Raw genomic sequence first — 18,656 nt, 5'->3', positions numbered from 1 at the left:
AAGCATGTCAGAAGGACACCTTCTGATCAATTGCTTGTATCTTTCCCAAGCTTCATAGAGGAATTCACCTTCTTTCTGTCTGAAGGTTTAGACTTCCACTCTAAGCTTGGTCAACTTTTGAGGTGAAAAGAATTTTGCCAAGAAAGCATTGACCAACTTTTCCCAAGAGTTCAGGCTTTCTTTAGGTTGTGAGTCCAACCATGTCCTAGCTCTGTCTCTTACAACAAAGGGGAAAAGCATAAGTCTGTAGACCTCGGGATTAACCCCATTGGTCTTAACAGTGTTACAGATTTGCAAGAATTCAGCAAAGAACTGATGAGGATCTTCCAATGGAAGTCCATGAAACTTGCAATTTTGCTGCATTAGAGAAACTAATTGAGGCTTAAGCTCAAATTTGTTTGCTCCAATTGCAGAAATTGAGATGCTTCTTCCATAGAAGTCGGAAGTTGGTGCAAAAAAGTCACCAAGCATCTTCCTTGCATCTCCACCATTGTTATTGGGTTCGGCTGCCATGTCTGCTTCTTTTTCGAAAATTTCTGTAAGGTCCTCTCCAGAGTGTTGTGCTTTAGCTTCTCTTAGCTTCCTCTTCAGAGTCCTTTCAGGTTCAGGATCAGCTTCAACAAGAATGTCTTTATCCCTGTTTCTGCTCATATAAAAAAGAAGAGAACAGAAAAGAAGAGGAATCCTCTATGTCACAGTATAGAGATTCTTTTATGTGAGTAGAAGAATAGAAGAATAGAAGAATGAGGTAGAAAGGGAATAAGAAGAATTCGAACACAGAGAGAGGGAGAGGGTTCGAATTATAAGTAGAAGAGAAGTGTTAGTAAATAAATAAATAAATAGAAAGAGATAAGAGAGAGAGTATTCCAATTTTAATTAAAAGAAAAGAAAAATATTTTTGTTTTTATTTTAATTATAAGTTAGTATTCGAATTTATTAAAAGAAAATAGAAAAAATTAAAATTTAAAATAATTAGTTAATAAAAAAAGATTTTTGAAAAAGTTGTTAGTTATTTTCAAAAATTAGAGAGAGAAAAGTAGTTAGATGGTTTTGAAAAAGATAAGAAATAGTAAACTTTTTTGAAATTAACACAAGGAAGCAAGTAGTTTAATTGAAAAAGATTTGAAAATAAATTTTGAAAAGATAAGAAGTTAGAAAAAAATATTTTGAAATTAAATTTTGAAAAAAGATATGATTGAAATTTATTTGGAAAAATGATTTGAAAGAGAAATTAAAAAGATTTGATTTTTGAAATTAAAGTTGATGACTTGACTAACAAGAAACTAAAAGATATGATTCTAGAATTTAAAGATTGAACTTTTCTTAACAAGAAAGTAACAAACTTGAAATTTTTGAATCAAAACATTAAATGTTAGCAATAATTTCGAAAATTATGAAATAAAATTAAGAAAAAAATTTTGAAAATTTGTTTAAAGATTTTCGAAAACATTAAAAGAAAATTGAAAAAGATTTTGAAAAATTTTAAGAAAGAATTCAAAAATATTAAAAGAAAAATGAAAAAGATTTGATTTTTGAAAAAGATTTGAAAAGATAGAATTTTTAAATTGAAATTTTGACTTGACTAACAAGAAACAACTAAATTTTAAAAAATATTTGACCAAGTCAACTCAAAATTTCAAAATTTATGAGTAAAATAAGGAAAATATATTATATTTAATTTTTTTAATTAATGAAGAAAGAGAAAAACAACAAAATAAAATAAAACATAAAAATTTAAGATCAAAACACATAATGCATGCAAGAACATTTTGAATGTCAAGATGAACACCAAGAATACTTTGAAGATCATGATGAACATCAAGAACATATTTTTGAAAATTTTTAAGAAAAGAAACACATGCAAGACACCAAACTTAAAAATTTTTTACTTTTTAACACAATGAATTCGAAAATATATATGAAAAACAACAAAAGACACAAAACAAGAAAACTTAAAGATTAAACAAGGAAAAGCATCAAGAACAACTTGAAGATCAAGAAGAACACAATGCATATATTTTCAAAAATTTAAGAAAAATTAAAATATGCAATTGACACCAAACTTAAAATTTGACACAAGACTCAAATAAGAAACACAAAATTTTTTTGGTTTTTTTTTATGATTTTATTAATTTTTTTTTTTGTATATTTTTTTTCGAAAAATTTTTGGAAATAAAAAAATAAGGAAATTCAAAATTTTTAATAAGAATTCCAGGATTCATGCATTGTTAGCCTAAAGCTTCGGTCCAATAGAATTAGACATGGCCAAATGGCCAGCCAAGCTTTAGCAAAACATTGTAAATAACAATATTAGCTTTAAAAATTGAAAGGCTCATGCAATGTTATTCTAAAGCTCCGGTCCAAAAGAATTAGACATGGCCAAATGGCCATCCAAGCTTTAGCATAACAGATACAGACATGTCCTTTCTACAGTGGAAAGTGGAAACCTCAGTCCAAAAGATTAGACATGGCTTAACAGCCAGCCAGGTTTCAACATATCCCATAAAGCTCTAGAATTCATTCTTAAAAATTTTTGAATGATTTTTTTCGAAAACACAATTTTTTTTCAAAAATAAAAATAAAAAGCTTAAACATAAAATAAAATTACCCAATCTAAGCAACAAGATAAACCGTCAGTTGTCCAAACTTGAACAATTCCCGGCAACGGCGCCAAAAACTTGGTGCATGAAATTGTGATCACACTTTTCACAACTCCGCACAACTAACCAGCAAGTGCACTGGGTCATCCAAGTAATACCTTACGTGAGTAAGGGTCGATCCTACGGAGATTGTCGGCTTGAAGCAAGCTATGGTCATCCTGTAAATCTTAGTCAGGCAGATTCAAATGGTTATGAGGCTTTGATAATTAAAAGATAAATAAAACGTAAATTAAAATAAATGTACTTATGTAATTCATTGGTGGGAGTTTCAGATAAGCGTTTGGAGATGCTTTGTTGCTTTTGAACCTCTGCTTTCCTATTGTCTTTATCCAACCATGCGTGCTCCCTTCCATGGCAAGCTGTATGATCCTCTCGGATGAAAAATACCAGGTACGGTTTCTGCACGGCTAATCAACTGTCGGATTTCTCGTCTCGGATGAAAAATACCAGGTACAGCTACCGCACGGCTAATCATCTGTCGGTTCTCACTAGCATCGGAATAGGATCTCTCTATCCTTTTCCACACTGTCACTGTGCCCAACATTCGCAAATTTGAAGCTCTTCACAGTCATCCCCTCCTAGATCCTACTCGGAATACCACAGACAAGGTTTAGACTTTCCGGATCTCAGGAATGCTGCCAATTGGTTCTAGCCTATACAACGAAGGTTCTAATCTCATGGATTCGGATGTTCTGTTGTCAGGAGAGACGATGCAAATCGTGGATTAGAGACCCAAGAGATTATACTCCGGCTGTCGTCCAATGACTACGTTGAACATCATGTAGACCGCTTCTGGTTGTCAGGCACGCGGATCTTGGCTAAGTATGTAACGAAGATAGTGCGTGATTGTCACGGGTCACCCCTTGATAAACCCATATTTTATGATATATATTGTGCTCAATTCAAGAGATTTATTCAATCCTTCACCCACTTATTCATGTAAATTGCATGGTTTTACTTTCCCTTCCTTATTATGTGATATATGTGAATTACATGTTTCCTATGCTTTGAAATTATTTATTTTAATTACCTTTTATTACCATTCGATGCCGTGATTTGTGTGTTAAGTAGTTTCAGATCTTCTAAGGCAGGAATGACTTAAAGGATGGAAAGGAAACATACAAAAATGGAAGGAAAGCACAAAATGGAGTTTTTGAAGAAACTGGCAGTGACGCGAACGCATGGACGACGCGGCCGCATGCCTAGCGCGAAAAGACAGCGACGCGAACGCGTGACTGACGCGGACGCACGCCATGAGCAGAACACAGATGACGCAGACGCATGACCGAAGTGAACACGTAATAAGGAAATCTCCAGATGACGCGACCGTGTGACCCACGCGGACGCGTGACAGACACCACGCACCAGAAATTACAAAAAACGCTCCCAGCAATTTCTGAAACCCTTTTTGGCCCTGATCCAAGTCCAGAAGGCAGAGATTAGAGGTTATGAAGTGGGGGAATGCATCCATTCAAAGGAAGATCTCCAATTATTCACTTTTCATAGTTTATATGTAGTTTTTAGAGAGATAGGTTCTCTCCTCTCTCTTAGGTTTTAGGATTAGGATTTCTTGTTAATTCAATTTAGTATTCTAACTCTTTATCAGGTTCAATATTCCTTTTGCTTTATATTTCTCTTTTATTTTCAGATACTTTAATGCTTTCCTTTAATTACTTTTGTTGCCAAATTGGCTTATGAACCATTCATGTTTAGATTCAAATTTCTATTTAATATATTTTGAGGTATTTCAGAATTATGATTGCTTTCCTTTATTTACATTAATAATTTGTATTTTCTTCCTCTTGGCTTTGGTTGATTAATTGGCAACTCTTGAGTTATCAAACTCAACGTGATTGATAATTGTTGTCTTTGCTAATTGAATTGAACTTCAATAACTCCAGTCCTTTCTTAGGAATTGACCAGGACCTGAGGATTAAACTAATTAGTCACTTGACCTTCCTTTGCTTTAGTAAAGGCTAACTAAGTGGGATTAAAACTCAATTCTCATCACCATTGATAAGGATAACTAGGATAGGACTTCCAAATTTTCATACCTTGCCAAGAGTTTATTTTATAGTTATTTATTTATTTTATTTGTCATTTAAATTACTTGTTCCTTACTTTCAAAACCCCAATTTACAAAACTCATAACCAATAATAAGAACATACCTCCCTGCAGTTCCTTGAGAAGACGACCCGAGGTTTAAATACTTTGGTTATCAATTTATTTAGGGGTTTGTTACTTGTGACAACCAAAATGTTTGTAAGAAAGGACTTTTGTTGATTTAGAAGCTATACTTGCAACGGGAATTTATTCTGAATTCTAGACCACGCAAAAGTTCCTCTCTTCAAAATGGTGCCGTTGCCGGGGAACTGCAAACGTGTGCCTTATTATTGGTTATTGTAAATATTTTTTCTTTTACTTGTTTATTTGTTTTTGTTTTTCCCTTTTTATTTTTTTAGCTACTATGAATTCTCACCCCTCTCGCTTTGAGTTTGGTTCTAATATTGTTGAAGGGAACGGAAGTTATAGTAGGAACATGCATCAAGGACAGAGAAATCAAAGATGGATGGAGCCAAGAGGATTTGATCAACCCTTTAGGCAACAACACCCTCCAAGATATCATGGACAAAGACCATTCTACAATGCATACCAAGCTGATAGATATGGTGGACAACCTTGTAACTACCAACAAGCCCCACCCTATTCCTATAGACCATCCTCTCAACATAACTTTGAACCACCATAGAAAGTACATAAGAGAAAAAGGTCATATGGCCATGTGGCCAGCCTCCTAGGTCAAAAGATGGATCAAAGATACGAATACAATAGTAAAAAGTGCTATTTATACTAAACTAGTTACTAAGGATTACAGAAAATAAGTAACTAAGTGCAGATAGTGCAAAAATCCACTCCCGGGGCCCACTTGGTATGTGCTTGGGCTGAGCATTGAAGCTTTAACGTGCATAGGCCATTCTTGGAGTTAAACGCCAGCTTGGGTGCTAGTTTGGGCATTTTACTCTAGTTTTGGTGCCAGTTCTAGCATTTTACGCCAGAAAGTTTCTGGTTGGCGTTTAACGCCAGTTTGGGCCATCAAATCTCAAGTAAAGTATAGACTATTATATATTGATGGAAAGCCCAAGATGTCCACTTTTCAACACAATTGAGATCGCGCCAATTGAGTTTCTGTAGCTCCAGAAAATCCATTTCGAGTGCAGGAGGGTCAGAATCTAACAGCATCTGCAGTCCTTTCTCAGCCTCTGAATCAGAGTTTTGCTCAGGTCCCTCAATTTCGTTCAGAAAATATATGAAATTATAGAAAAACACACAAACTCATAGTAAAGTCCAGAAATGTGATTTTTGCATAAAAACTAATAAAAATATAATAAAAAATAACTAAAACATACTAAAAACTACCTAAAAACAATGCCAAAAGGGTATAAATTATCCGCTCATCACTTGTGTAGGACTAGAAATGCATCATACTTGTTTGCACATATCTTTATGTTGTGAAATTCTATGAACGTGTCTGTGTAATTTTTGGTTAATTGACTTCTGAGTGAATTACTTGTAATGCTTTGTTGAAGTTTGTCTGTGTTCTATGGTGTGTTGCTGTCGAGTAAGAATTAAAATAAAATGAACCTAATTATCCACCCTGACCCTACTAAGAACTCTCAAGTTCTTACCCCTTCCTTCTTTTCCTTCAGATGTAAACAGGATCCATTGCAGGATATGAAGGTGATAGAAATCTCGTCTTTTAGCTACAATGATTGATCAGGGACAGTAAAGCCGGTAGTGTATTTTGGGTGGCACCTTCAGCTTAGTGTAGAAATTTTGGTTTAGTCTCTCACTTTTGGATGGATTCACCGAGAGATTAGGAGTTGTACAGACTGGCTAGGTTATTTCGGGTTCTAGATTAGGGGCTTCCTTTATGGGCCAGGGCTCGAAACGTTATATACATGTATGTACGTATAAGTGTATATAGAAATAAGCGGTATAAGTTGGTACACTGACTTGACTTCTGTATGACTCTTGTTTATAATGTTTGTGATGTACATTATTATACTTATTTTACTTGCTGCTTTACTCATTGGTGTCCTGTAATTCTGTATGTGAATGTTTAAGCTTTTTGAGACTCTCCGATTTCATACCAAGATTTTCACGTAAAAAGGGAAAATTTTCCAAGAAAAATCGATCTTGTGCTAACATGATTACAGGCTTAATAATAAGTTATAGTTAAGTCTCAGAAGGCAAGTTAGTAGCGCTCGGTTTTCAGTATGATCATTATGTACTGAAAATTTGGTCGTTACATGTCGTCTTCTATTCCTCCTGTTATTTTCACCCCCGTTGCTACTACCACTACTACTTCTACTCTTGGTGCGGTGGCCTCCGCTTAGAACTTATCTCAACCATGAAAGGAAAAAGAAGATGATGTCTAGAATATCATACTCCCTCTGTTGTTGGTTGACGTAGCCCAATTCTATAATGATGATGATACTCTGAGAGCACCGAACCCAGATATAGAAAACACTGAACTTTGACGTAACTAGGTATTCCTACCTTTTAAGGTTAATGGAATTATGTATTCATTTTTAGGGCCATCGTCCACTTATGAACAAATTGAGTCTGTTTCTTCCTTCTTTCCTTCACCTTTTGAGTATTTGCCTTTTTGAGTAGTTGTGTCTTTAGAACCACACCTTCTAGTGAGTCGAGTTCTCTCTTTGCATCCTAGATGTCTAGACTTGCTCTAATATACAAATCATTATGGAATTCTATAGGAATTGCTTCTGCTTAGAAACTAGCTACCTTCGACTTGTCATATACTGCATCTATTTAAGGAGCAAGTTTATATTTTTTTTGTCCTGCTATAATAATTTTCACTTTTCATATGAGATAATGGGTCCCATATTGATAGAAGTGTCTATTTTAATTGGGAGGCCTCCTGATGGGGAGTGTGTATCATGGTCCACTAATTAACCCAAAGACGCTTTTGACACCAATTTTGACTCGACGACTATGTCAGATTTCATTCAAAATAATATGGGTTGTAATGGTGAGCTTGTTTCTAAAAGTGAACATGTGGCCTTTCTTCTTCTTTGGCCAAATGCTTTTGTGTTTTGTCCAAAATCCATCCAAATCCAAAAAATGTAATTATTTGTCTCTGGCTATCATGCTACATCATCAAAAATATGTCGATCTACCTTCTTTGATTCTAGGTCAATTATATGAAACTCTTTCACTTGTGGTTGGTGAAATTCGTCGAGGTGAGTCTTCGATCAATCCTTTTGGTCCTCTTTGGGCAGTTAACTTATGGCTAAAAGCTGTTCTTGAACTTCGCTTACATCCTCTTTTTCCAGCATTCCTAAGATCCCTATTGGTAGAATTTAACTCTCTCTCCTTTCTTAATCAAAACTAAAAAATTTGTCCCTCATTGATGCTTAATTTTATTTCATCACTCTTTTTCTTAACATTAAAGATGATAACAATATTTCTTATTATGCAAATTATTTTACTTATCGTGGAAGTTTCGTTCAATATCTTCATTCTTTCACTAGATCCAAACCAGAGAGAATCAATCCATAGTCGATGGCTTGTGGTCTCGAACATTAACTCCTTAAACTTTTCCAGTGAGACTACCATATGAATTGACTATGGCCTTAAAAAAGAAATTGGTTACCTACTCTCCACAATATGTCTCTCACCAATTTTGCCTTGCCCAAGCACTTCCTTCTCCATTATCGCTTGACTCTGTAGTACAAATAATACACTATGATATGTCTTGCTGAGAACTTAAGAACCTTGAATGCTTGAACGCTTGAATGCTTATGGATAGAAAACTTGAATGTCGATTGAGAGAAGACAATGATGATGAAAGTCAAGGATTTCGGAGATGCTCACGGATAGGGAACCTTATTTAATTATCTTGAAGTTGCAAAGATCTTTCACAACAAATCTTTAGTAACTGATTTTCAATTCCTTGGCTCCTCAGTTTCTTAAGCATTAATTAGTCGTTAATTAATCAATCAAGAGATTAACAACAAAAACTAATTTTAGATTCAAATAAGATTTAAAAGTAGTCCTCAGGTCGAATTATATATCATTTATTCAAAATTAGAGTGATTGAAAATCATGTATGTGTTGCACACTATTTAACTACTATTCCTTGCCGAATTCAAAGAGTCATGTGAAAGAGTTTTTAAGTTTTAATTCAAATATCAAAATTTTCAATTATAATAAAAGAATTTAAAAGAGATTAGCATACCTTTCGATACTACTAATCCAAATGAAGAACAAATAACTTAATCATGAAATAGATCAATGTAAAACTTCAAAATAAATTAAATGTAGATTAATAACCCATAGAAAACATAAATAGAGCTCCTAACCCTTTGACAGAAAATTAGTTACCCATGGAAAAGTGAAAAAAAAAAACAAAAGACAAGAGGAAGAGAGACATGTGAGGGATCCGAAGATCCTCCCCCGGATACCTTTCCTTGTGAACCTTGTTCACTTATTTATATCCTAATTCTAGAATTCAAATTCAAAACTAGCCTAATCTTATCTTTCGAAGAGAAAGATAAGATAACTACTTACTGAATTTAATTTAAAATTTAAAATTTAAATCAAATCCTAACAACCAAATCTCTTATGTTTCTAGAAAGAATTAATAACTAATTTTATAGAGTCTTCAATATGTTAGATGTGATTAAGGCTTCTAATGATATGGATAATTAAGCTTGGACCTTAATTGTTGCTTCCAAAGAGTTGTAATTAGCTTTAAGTTGGGCTTGTATTAGAGAAAATTGGGCAAAAAGCCCAAAAATGAACTTTCGAGGGGAGGATATACGCTGGGCGTTGTGCGGAGTGCAAGGAGGGACGCCCGGCAGAAGAAAAGAACAAAGGGGGTCCGCCGGGCGTGGGGTGCCGTCCGCTGGGCGCAGGAGCTTTCCATCGGGAGTGGAAGCTGGCCACTGGGCGGACCTTGGGTGCTGATTTCTTACGTTAAAAAAATGGTGGTGGCATTCAAACTAAATGTTCACTATAAACATATGCATATCATTTTGAACCTCTCTGAACATTAGCTTTCTAACACAACTGAAACCCCCTCATTTGGACATCTGTAACTCAAGTTATGTCTACTTGAGTGTGAAGAGATCAGGGCTGGGAACTTGTACGCCGGGCGTGCATGCAATTTTGAGTTTTGGGTGTCCTTAGGGCACGATTTGGATTCCTTAGGGCTTGCTAGTGTTGTCTTTGTTTTTTTTTTTCTTGTAGAAAAAGCTTTAGTTCTTGTTTGTTTTGAGCCTAAAAACTCCTAAAAACACAACAATAGTTTTTCGATTCCAAATATTTGATTATTTATTAAATTCCATTAGAAAGTATAAGAAATTTTATTAAAAACTAAGAAAATAAATGAAAAAGAACCTTAAAAATTACTTAAGATGACGTGTCATCAAAAGGTACGGTAAGTTTTCAATGAGGTGTTAGAGATATGAAAAAAAAAAAGAAAGAGACACATATTTATACATGCTTTGAATGTTATTTAAAAGTTTTCATTGAAAATCCTTTCGTACAAAAAGAATCTTTTGTACGTCCCTTTGAATTTTTTTCTTTTTCCAATGTCCTATTTGGTCTAGCTAATTGACTACCTGACCCTTTTAAAGGAGCCTTAGGTGCGATTTACGAACTTTGTAAAACTGGTCCAACGACATGTGGTGTAACAATGACTGATGCTGTAAGAACCGAAAATTTATTTAGACATTTAATTGAAAATAAAGTAATAATTTAATTATCTGGAATAGGTTGAATGATTTAAAAATATTAATTTAAAAATTTAGAGGTGAGATTTGAATTCATCAGATTTTTCTGACTGATAAAATGTAAATTTCTATGAAAAAATACGTAAAAATGCGTACCGGTTATTTAGCCAACAGTATCGGCTTAAGTATGTCCAGTACTATGTATGAGAAAATAAGAACTACAAAAATACTTAGAGAAATATTTAGAATTGAAAAATTGGACATTTATTTTAAAGGTTTTTGCTCGAGGTTGGGCCAAACGAGCTAAAAAATGCAAACCGGTTGGATTGGGTTCAAGTTGGGCCCAAGCCCAATATATATAAGTTCATTAATGAGGCTATTTAGTCTCATTTCAGCACTAGAGAGGGAGGGAGCAACTGAAATTGAAGAGGAAGAACCATAAAGAGGGCACTATTCACTTTCATCTTCTTTTGATAATATCTTGTGATCTGGAGCTCCGATTGTTGTGCTGTTTGCGGCCACGCGTTCGTCTTGTCGAGCTCTTTGATTCTAACTGAAAAAAGTTGGTAAAAACCTCAGATTTCTACCTCCATTCCTCTATCCTATGTCAAACTCGAAAATGGTTTTTGAGTATTGAGATTCTTTGTGATTTTATTGTTTAGGTGTAATCTAGCTTGAGTGATTAGTGGGTTTCACCCCAAGATTTATTGGATAAGGTAAAGTATCACTAAATTTTTGTATTTAGTTGAATATTAAGAGGCCTAGTGTTAATTTTGGAACTTGTATGGTATTAGATTGAGAATGTATGTTGATTGGAGTTGAATTGAAGAATTGGAGTGCTTGGGATTGATATATTGCGATTGGGACTTGTTGATTTTGGTTTGGAAGATTGGAAAGATTGTGGAAGAGGCTTTTTTAGTGTTTTGTGCATGGGAGAAAATCGGCCAAGGTATGGTTTTGATTTCCGCTAGATAATATGTAATGTTGTGTAAAACATAGGCTAGTAGACCTTAAGATAGGATTGAATTATATGAATTGCATGAATTTGTAAATTGTTGTTGAGTATTGCTAATGTAGCTTGGTTGGTGTGGGAACGGATCCTCTCTAGTGGAGAAAAAAATTGACCCTGTCCAGTGGAAGATCTCAACCCTTAATAAAATCAACGGTACTAATTACAACTATAATTATGACTATCACTTTCCCAATTTTTACAAACCCTTCTTCTCGTCGATTTCACTTTCCACGAGTCCATTCTTTTTTTTCGCAGTAACAACAACAAGAAGAAGCTCTCTCTTCTCAAATTCTTTAAACTCTTCTTCTTATCTTCAATTCCACACTCCACTCGTTCTATTCTCTTTTCCAGCAGAAACAACAAGAAGAAGAACCTTCATTCCTTGTCTTCTTTCCCTTACTTCAATAGCTTTGCGAGTAGAATCTAAGGTTTGAATACATTTTTTCACGTTCTTCTTTCTCTCTCTCTCAATCACTAAATTCCTAAATTAATAATCCTTGTTGATAATAATTGGTTTGAATTTGTGTGGTTGGTTTTGCAGTTAGGCAGGTACCTTATGCATTTGGGATATGAATGGTCTTATTACTAATGTGGATGACAAGATGAAAAAATTAATTTTTTTCTTTGAATTGCCATAGTTTGTGTTTGCTATTCTACAATATTTTATTCAATTCTTTTGCTGTCCTTTTTTTTCCAAATAAAATTATTTTCAAGATTCTGTGTTTTGAATTAGGCATTTGGTGTCACTTTAAAATAAGTATAGGAGAACAATGAGATTCTGGAGGATATGTGTTGTAAGTTCTGCTTGCGTAAACAGTTTTATTATTCCTACAATCATCTTATGGTTTCATCATGTTTAATTTAGGTTTAATTGCTCTGTTGGTCCCTATAGTTTTACCAAATTTTTAATTAGATCCCTATACTTTTTTTCTTTTTAATTGAGTCCCTATACTATAATTTTATTTTCAATTTAATCCTTGTCGTACAAAAACGTTTAAAGTAACAGAATATTCCATTAAAAAAATGAATATTCTCATTTTTAAAATTAAAAACCAAATTAAAGAGACTTTAACATTTTTAAACTTCCAAAATACCCCTTCACATTGCACCACACTCATACCTTGCCCTAAGTTCTTTGCTGAGCTTCCCTGTCGCCGCGTTTCCTCCGCTTGGCATCCATCGCTGGTCGTCTGCCATCACTCATCGTAACCCTAGTGTGCTCCACTACTTGCAGAATGCCACACCGCTCCTCCATCGCCATTCCCTTCGCCTCCCTTTCACTCGCATTTGTCGTCGCCATTCCCTTCGCTTATTCACACGCGTTTGTCATCGCTGTCCCTTTCATTCGCATCCCGTTGCTGCGCCGTCCCCATTGAATTTGATGTGAGTTTGTTTAATTCTTTTGTTTCTACTTCTATTTCTGTTCATGTTTGATTCTCTCCGTTCCTGTTTCTTTTCTTGTTTGGATGTGAGTTTGTTGAATTTTTTTGAATGAATATTTGTTGAATTTGTTTAATTATTTTGTTCCTGTTTAATACCTCCTGTTTGATTCTCTTCTTGTATTTATTTGCTGAATTTGTTTAATTTGTTTAATTGTTCATGTTTTCTAATTTCGTTTAATTATCGGATTTACCTTCGAATTTTGTTTAATGTTCCCCATCCATCTTCTGTTACAATTGCTCTTGAAGAAGGTATGCTTCATCCATCTCATAAAACCACCTTTTTTATTTTAATATTATTTTTTGATGATGCTCATGTATGTATATATGTTATTAAATTTTGTTGTAGAATGATGAATGAATACTAATAAGTCATTTGACTTTGTTTGAGTGCTTTTATAGGATTTCAGCAAGGAAAACATGGATAAACTGGGACATGGAGTTTATGATCCTTTGGATGTGAATCTCTTCCCACCTCCGCATCTAATCTATGCTGAGAATCCTAGTGATTCTGAGAAGGTTAGTCACATAGAATGATTTAATCGGCTGCTATTAGTTTATTATGTTCTCTGCCTCTGGCTATTAATCACATCCCTTAATCTCTTTGGCAAAGAATAGTCCTTACAAGAGGATTACCAATTAGTTAGCATTGGATTGATCTATATATATTATATAAAAGATAATTAAGTTGGGGTATGCTTACTATCAATAGGTGTAACGATAAAGAATTTGGGAAGAATAAACACTGCGAGCTTCCTTTGTATTAGAGTGAGCTATGCTTACTATCAATTTTCTTGCCAAAGGAAGGACAATTTTATAGAGGTGAAGGAAGTTATGAAATAGAGTTTAGAATGTACTTCTAAACATGGCTTCAGAATTTTCAATTTGTCTCTTTTAAGAAGATCCTTGCAAATCGTTTAAATTTCTCACTGAAAAATAACTATGTTTTAAACTATTTGAACTTCAAATCAAGCACCATTGCTTGAGCTAACGACTTTCAAATGGGTCTACAGAAACTTTGATTAAGTAGCTTGTGATTCTAAACAAGCAAAAACAAAAACACAGCATAATAAATTTTCTTTGGGTTTTGCTTTTAAATTTGTTTTGTATCTAATGCTTTGAAATTAATAATTTCTTGTTTAAGGGAATCTTTCCTTTCTTGATTCATGTATCAAATGGTTTTGATTGGTATTATCAAAACGTTGCCCCATTCCACTATGGTCAATTTTTGATATAACCTCTAAAATGATCATTTTTGATATAATGGTTCAATTTGTGTGATGATTAATCCTTTTTTTCTTTTTTCAATCTAGACATTGGTTCGGTACCAGTTACCAGACATTTCTCTTTCAAAATTCTTCTCGGCTCAGAAACCGACAGTTATCAATGTTATTGTTGATCCCTTGTTATTGTTGATCCCTATGATGGTTCAGAGAATGGGAGGCTGCAACACAAGAAATGATTTTTAAATTATCTGTATTACACTGAAATTACATTTTTTATGATTTTTATTTTTAGATTTCAAATTTCAATAACACAAATTATATAGTCTTGTGATTTTTATGGTGTACCATGATATGATAAAGACACAAATTATATTCCATGAATCCACACAGATGTAAAATGTTACATGATCATAATGAATACTTGAATAATAGAAGTTGAATTTTATATATACTTATTACTACTATTTTTGTTTCATTTTATCCATTAATTTTTTTTTGTGTACGTTCTTAAGATAAGGTATTTTAAAGGTCAAGAAAAGAGAAGATATTTTTGGTACTATTTTTATATCAATAAGCAAAAGAATGATAGTGACAAATTAAAAGGGATTATAGGGAATATTTTTCATGTCGTAGAATCATTGAATAGGGATTATAGTAATATCTTTCATTGAATATTTATAATTTCACCGAATTTTCAATTAGGTCCTTATACTTTTTTCTTTTCAATTAGGTCCCTAAGGGTATACAAGTAATTTCACAATTCACTAACATTTTTTTGACGTTTAACGTTAACAGGGACTAAATTGAAAAAAAAATAATGTATAGGGACCCAATTGAAAAGAAAAAAAAGTATAAGGACCTAATTGAAAATTTGGTAAAACTATAGGGACCTGCAGAGTAATTAAACCTTTAATTTATAAAAAATTTGATGACTTTACTTATCTGTAATGGTGGCCATTCAAGTAGTACCCTATTTTCATTATTTAGACCTTAATCATATTTAGTGGTGATTGAATTTTGATTATATTATTTTGTTATGCAAAGTAGCCACTGCTTTTAATTAGTATGACAGAATCTGAGTATGCAATTTTCAAATTCTGCAGACAATTGTCAATTTTGTAGATTATTGCCAGGGCAAATGAGTTAGCGACGATCCAATCAGTTTATGCAAACATTAATCATATGAAAATTCTAATATTGAAGATGAGAAGCATGGGAAGAAAATATCTGTTCAAAATTGTAATAGGATATTGAGTACGAATTGGTATGGGGATAAATTTATTTTGCATGAATTTATTGTTCAAAGTAATTGTGTATATATTCTTAAATTTGAGATATGGTATTATAAAGATACCAATTGAAATAGAGGAAAAAGATTATATACAAGTTCTAATCAATCAAAATAGTAAAATTACAATATGAAATTTTAAGATAAATATCCCAAAAAACAAATTATAAATAACAGACCCTTCTTCTCTTTTACACCATTCTGTTTTTGTGAGATCTATTACAACTCTTTTCAATAATTTAGTCAAATATTTTCTATGATCAATAACAATCCAAGCATATTTGGCATCAAAAAAAGCTCTGTTAGTATGCATCCAAGATTCTGCAAAAAAAAAAATCAATATAAAATTGTTATTAAGTGAAAGAAGTAAATAAAGTATTACTATGCTAATTTGTTTACAATAATGTAAGTAATTATTTATTGAGATATTTTATAACTAAAAATTACCTTAAATTTTATAAACTTTCTTGATTGTTCACAAATGTATTTGGTTGAGGAAATACATCCAACGGTTCCTATTGGATATAAATAATCATAGTAATGTTAAACACCAATAAAAAAATTCATCATGTTAAATAATATATAAGTATCATTTTACAAATAGTTAAGAAAACTTACCATTAATAACCTATTAAAGCCATGATCATCTTCTTGAGATATTGAACCATACAATTTAATTACCTGTATATTATGAGAAGGAAAACAACTTATAAGAGTTAAAATAATCTAAAATAAATATAAAAAAATATAGAAATTTAAAGTACTCAACATTGTACTCATACCACCTTCTCTATTAATTTATAATTCTATATCTTTCTGGCAAATTTTTTTGTTCACTCACAGATAGTATTATTTAATAAATTATTAAACTACCTTGTCTTGTTGTTGTGAAGTGTTACTAATTTGACTCTTCTTCTTATTTTTGGGTTGCTTTTCAACCCAACTTTTTGGACGCCTTCTAAAATTTTTCACACCATTTCTTCTTTTCAAACCTCTAACTTCTAAGTTTTGAAGGTTTGTACATTGAATTGGGAAAGAAGAATCAGCATTGTTGATTTCTAATCCCAAATTTAGTTTACAGATATCATCAACTTTTTTACTTAACTCCTCCACAGCTTTTTCCATAAAGACACGTGCTTCTTTACAATCAGAGGCTTGTGTGACTATTCGTACTATCTTAGGACAGGTTTGCTTAAACCATTGTGTGCTAGTAAGACAAGTATCTTCTTCAACTATTCTTCCATGCATATCTTTTACTAATCCACTCATTGCTTCTCTTGTCCACCTCTTCAAAATATACTGATCAGGCAGTAATTTAATATCTTTAACCTCTAAAACTTTGATTTCGTGACAACACAAAATGCCAAAAGTCTCAAACTTTCTATAATTACATGAAATTGAACTCAAGAAAGGATCAAATGTTACTTTAAACTCTTTATTCTCATTGCAAAATGCAACCAGATATTCATAAACAAAGCCTCTCTCATTTACTTCTCTTATGCAAGCTATAGATGTCATACTCCTCTTAAAAAAGATCAAACAATGGTAAGGTATATACTTTTGAAACTTGTTGCAATAATGGTAAACTTACCATCTTCAACCTGGGTAACTTTTGTCTGGATTGAAATTCACCTTGTAGTTCATTGTATCTCTTATCATTGACAACTCTTTCAAAGTGATTGAAAAATTGAATTATGTTTAGGTTTGGTTTCATACAATTTTTGAATTGTGTTTTCAAAAACTCTCTAAACATCCATTCAAATGAATCTGAACTCTCGTCATAAAGAGGTGCAGCTCCAAATATCACTACCCCTCTAAAGTGATTAAATCCTGCAAACACACCCAAAGGCCTACAAGCATTATTAGTACTATATGTAGTGTCAAGAGTAACCACATCACCAAAATATTCATAATCCATGATTATTTTTGCATCAGCCCAAAAAATATCTATTATTTGTTCTTCCAAATCTAACTGAATAGCATGACTGAATGATGGATTTTCTAGAGATTCTAGTTGAAAATATGCTAAAAGCTGCCTGCCTCCCCGTATGCCATGCTTCTCATTCTTTTAGTACGGAGATAATTTTTTTGGTCTAAACGTGTATAACCAATATTTTCTCTTTCACCAACTTGTCTACTCATCAATTCAAATGAAGCTCGTTGTGTGATTCCTGAGTCATCTGCCAATTCAATTTCTTGAGCTTGAACCTGAGATACTTTTCGTTGACATGCTAACATGTGAATTGTCTGTGGAAGATGCAAATGATGATTATGCTCACTGAAAAAATCATGAATCTCACACTTTTCAATGCCTTTAATATATCTGATTCCTAATTTTACCAAACAATTACTCCTTGTTTTAAGTCTAGGGATGACAGTCAAAGAATCTCTTTTGTCTGATTTACGAACACCCTCTTTGGCACAGACGAAACTATGACTTAGATTTTTTCCAACTGCATTTTTGTTAGAATATTTCTTGCAGACACCAAATCCTATCCTCCCACCATAATCAATCCAAAATTACCATGCCTCTTCTACAGTGTTAAAGGATTTGTCCAATTTAGGTAGCCAATCAAATTCTACGTCCATATTTTGGGCATTCAAGAAAATAGTAGAATCGTTGGACATCCTAAAATGAAAACAAGAATCAAAAGAAAAAATATTTAAAAAGTACTTTTTTTTAATTGTTAACAGAAAAACTAATTTAAAGATTCAATTATAGGAATATGAACATTAAAAAAGAAAAGTACTTATACAGCACAGTTTAATAATTTTCAATCAGAAAACTTATAACTTGAAAAAAAATATCAAACTGAATATATTATCAAATGATTGGGAAGGAAGACTTGAGTGAGGGAATTAAATAAAAGAGAATGAGTGATGACAAGTCATCTTATCCTAGTTTTTCAAGCAGTTCTTTCACTTGTTTTATAGATTTTATACACTTTCTTGAGTTACAAGTAAGCCATTTGGGTAGAAATTCATGTGTATTTGGATTCAATCAACCATGAGTAAATTGATGCATTTTCATGAGATTTTGTGCTATAATTTCTTATATGTCAAGGATGATAAGAAGTCTCATGATTTTAGCATAGCTTTGATGCATTTGTTGATTAATGACAGGTGACCAAAAGGCTTGGAGGAAGGTTGAAGAAAGGGGATGGCAGCAATGGAAATGAAGGCAGCAAAACCACCCTAGGAAGAGCTCAAGTTTGTGCCAACGTTTGCCTCAAACTTGAGGTCAAACGTTGGCTTAAGAACAAGCCCTGG

General features: G+C 33.0%; 1 protein-coding gene and 1 non-coding gene across 2 annotated transcripts; both read left to right on the top strand.

Moving 5' to 3' along the window:
• On the top strand, nucleotides 1-108 carry LOC148564531 (small nucleolar RNA R71). Its single transcript, XR_015883874.1, has one exon. It is a non-coding gene; the product is annotated as a small nucleolar RNA R71 (small nucleolar RNA).
• Nucleotides 109-13,082: 12,974 nt separating this feature from the next.
• Nucleotides 13,083-14,341, top strand: LOC107641877 (uncharacterized). Its single transcript, XM_021103502.2, has 3 exons — nucleotides 13,083-13,124; nucleotides 13,275-13,391; nucleotides 14,186-14,341. The coding sequence occupies exons 1-3, from the start codon at nucleotides 13,083-13,085 to the stop codon at nucleotides 14,339-14,341; spliced, it is 315 nt and encodes a 104-aa protein (XP_020959161.1).
• The last annotated feature ends 4,315 nt before the right edge of the window (nucleotides 14,342-18,656 follow it).

The sequence above is a fragment of the Arachis ipaensis genome, chromosome B5 (assembly GCF_059453495.1).
Source record: "Arachis ipaensis isolate K30076 ecotype BB chromosome B5, ASM5945349v1, whole genome shotgun sequence".
NCBI classification, from domain to species: Eukaryota; Viridiplantae; Streptophyta; class Magnoliopsida; order Fabales; family Fabaceae; genus Arachis; species Arachis ipaensis.
The sequence above is the reverse complement of the archived record's forward strand: the minus strand, read 5'-3'. Positions and strand labels throughout refer to the sequence as shown.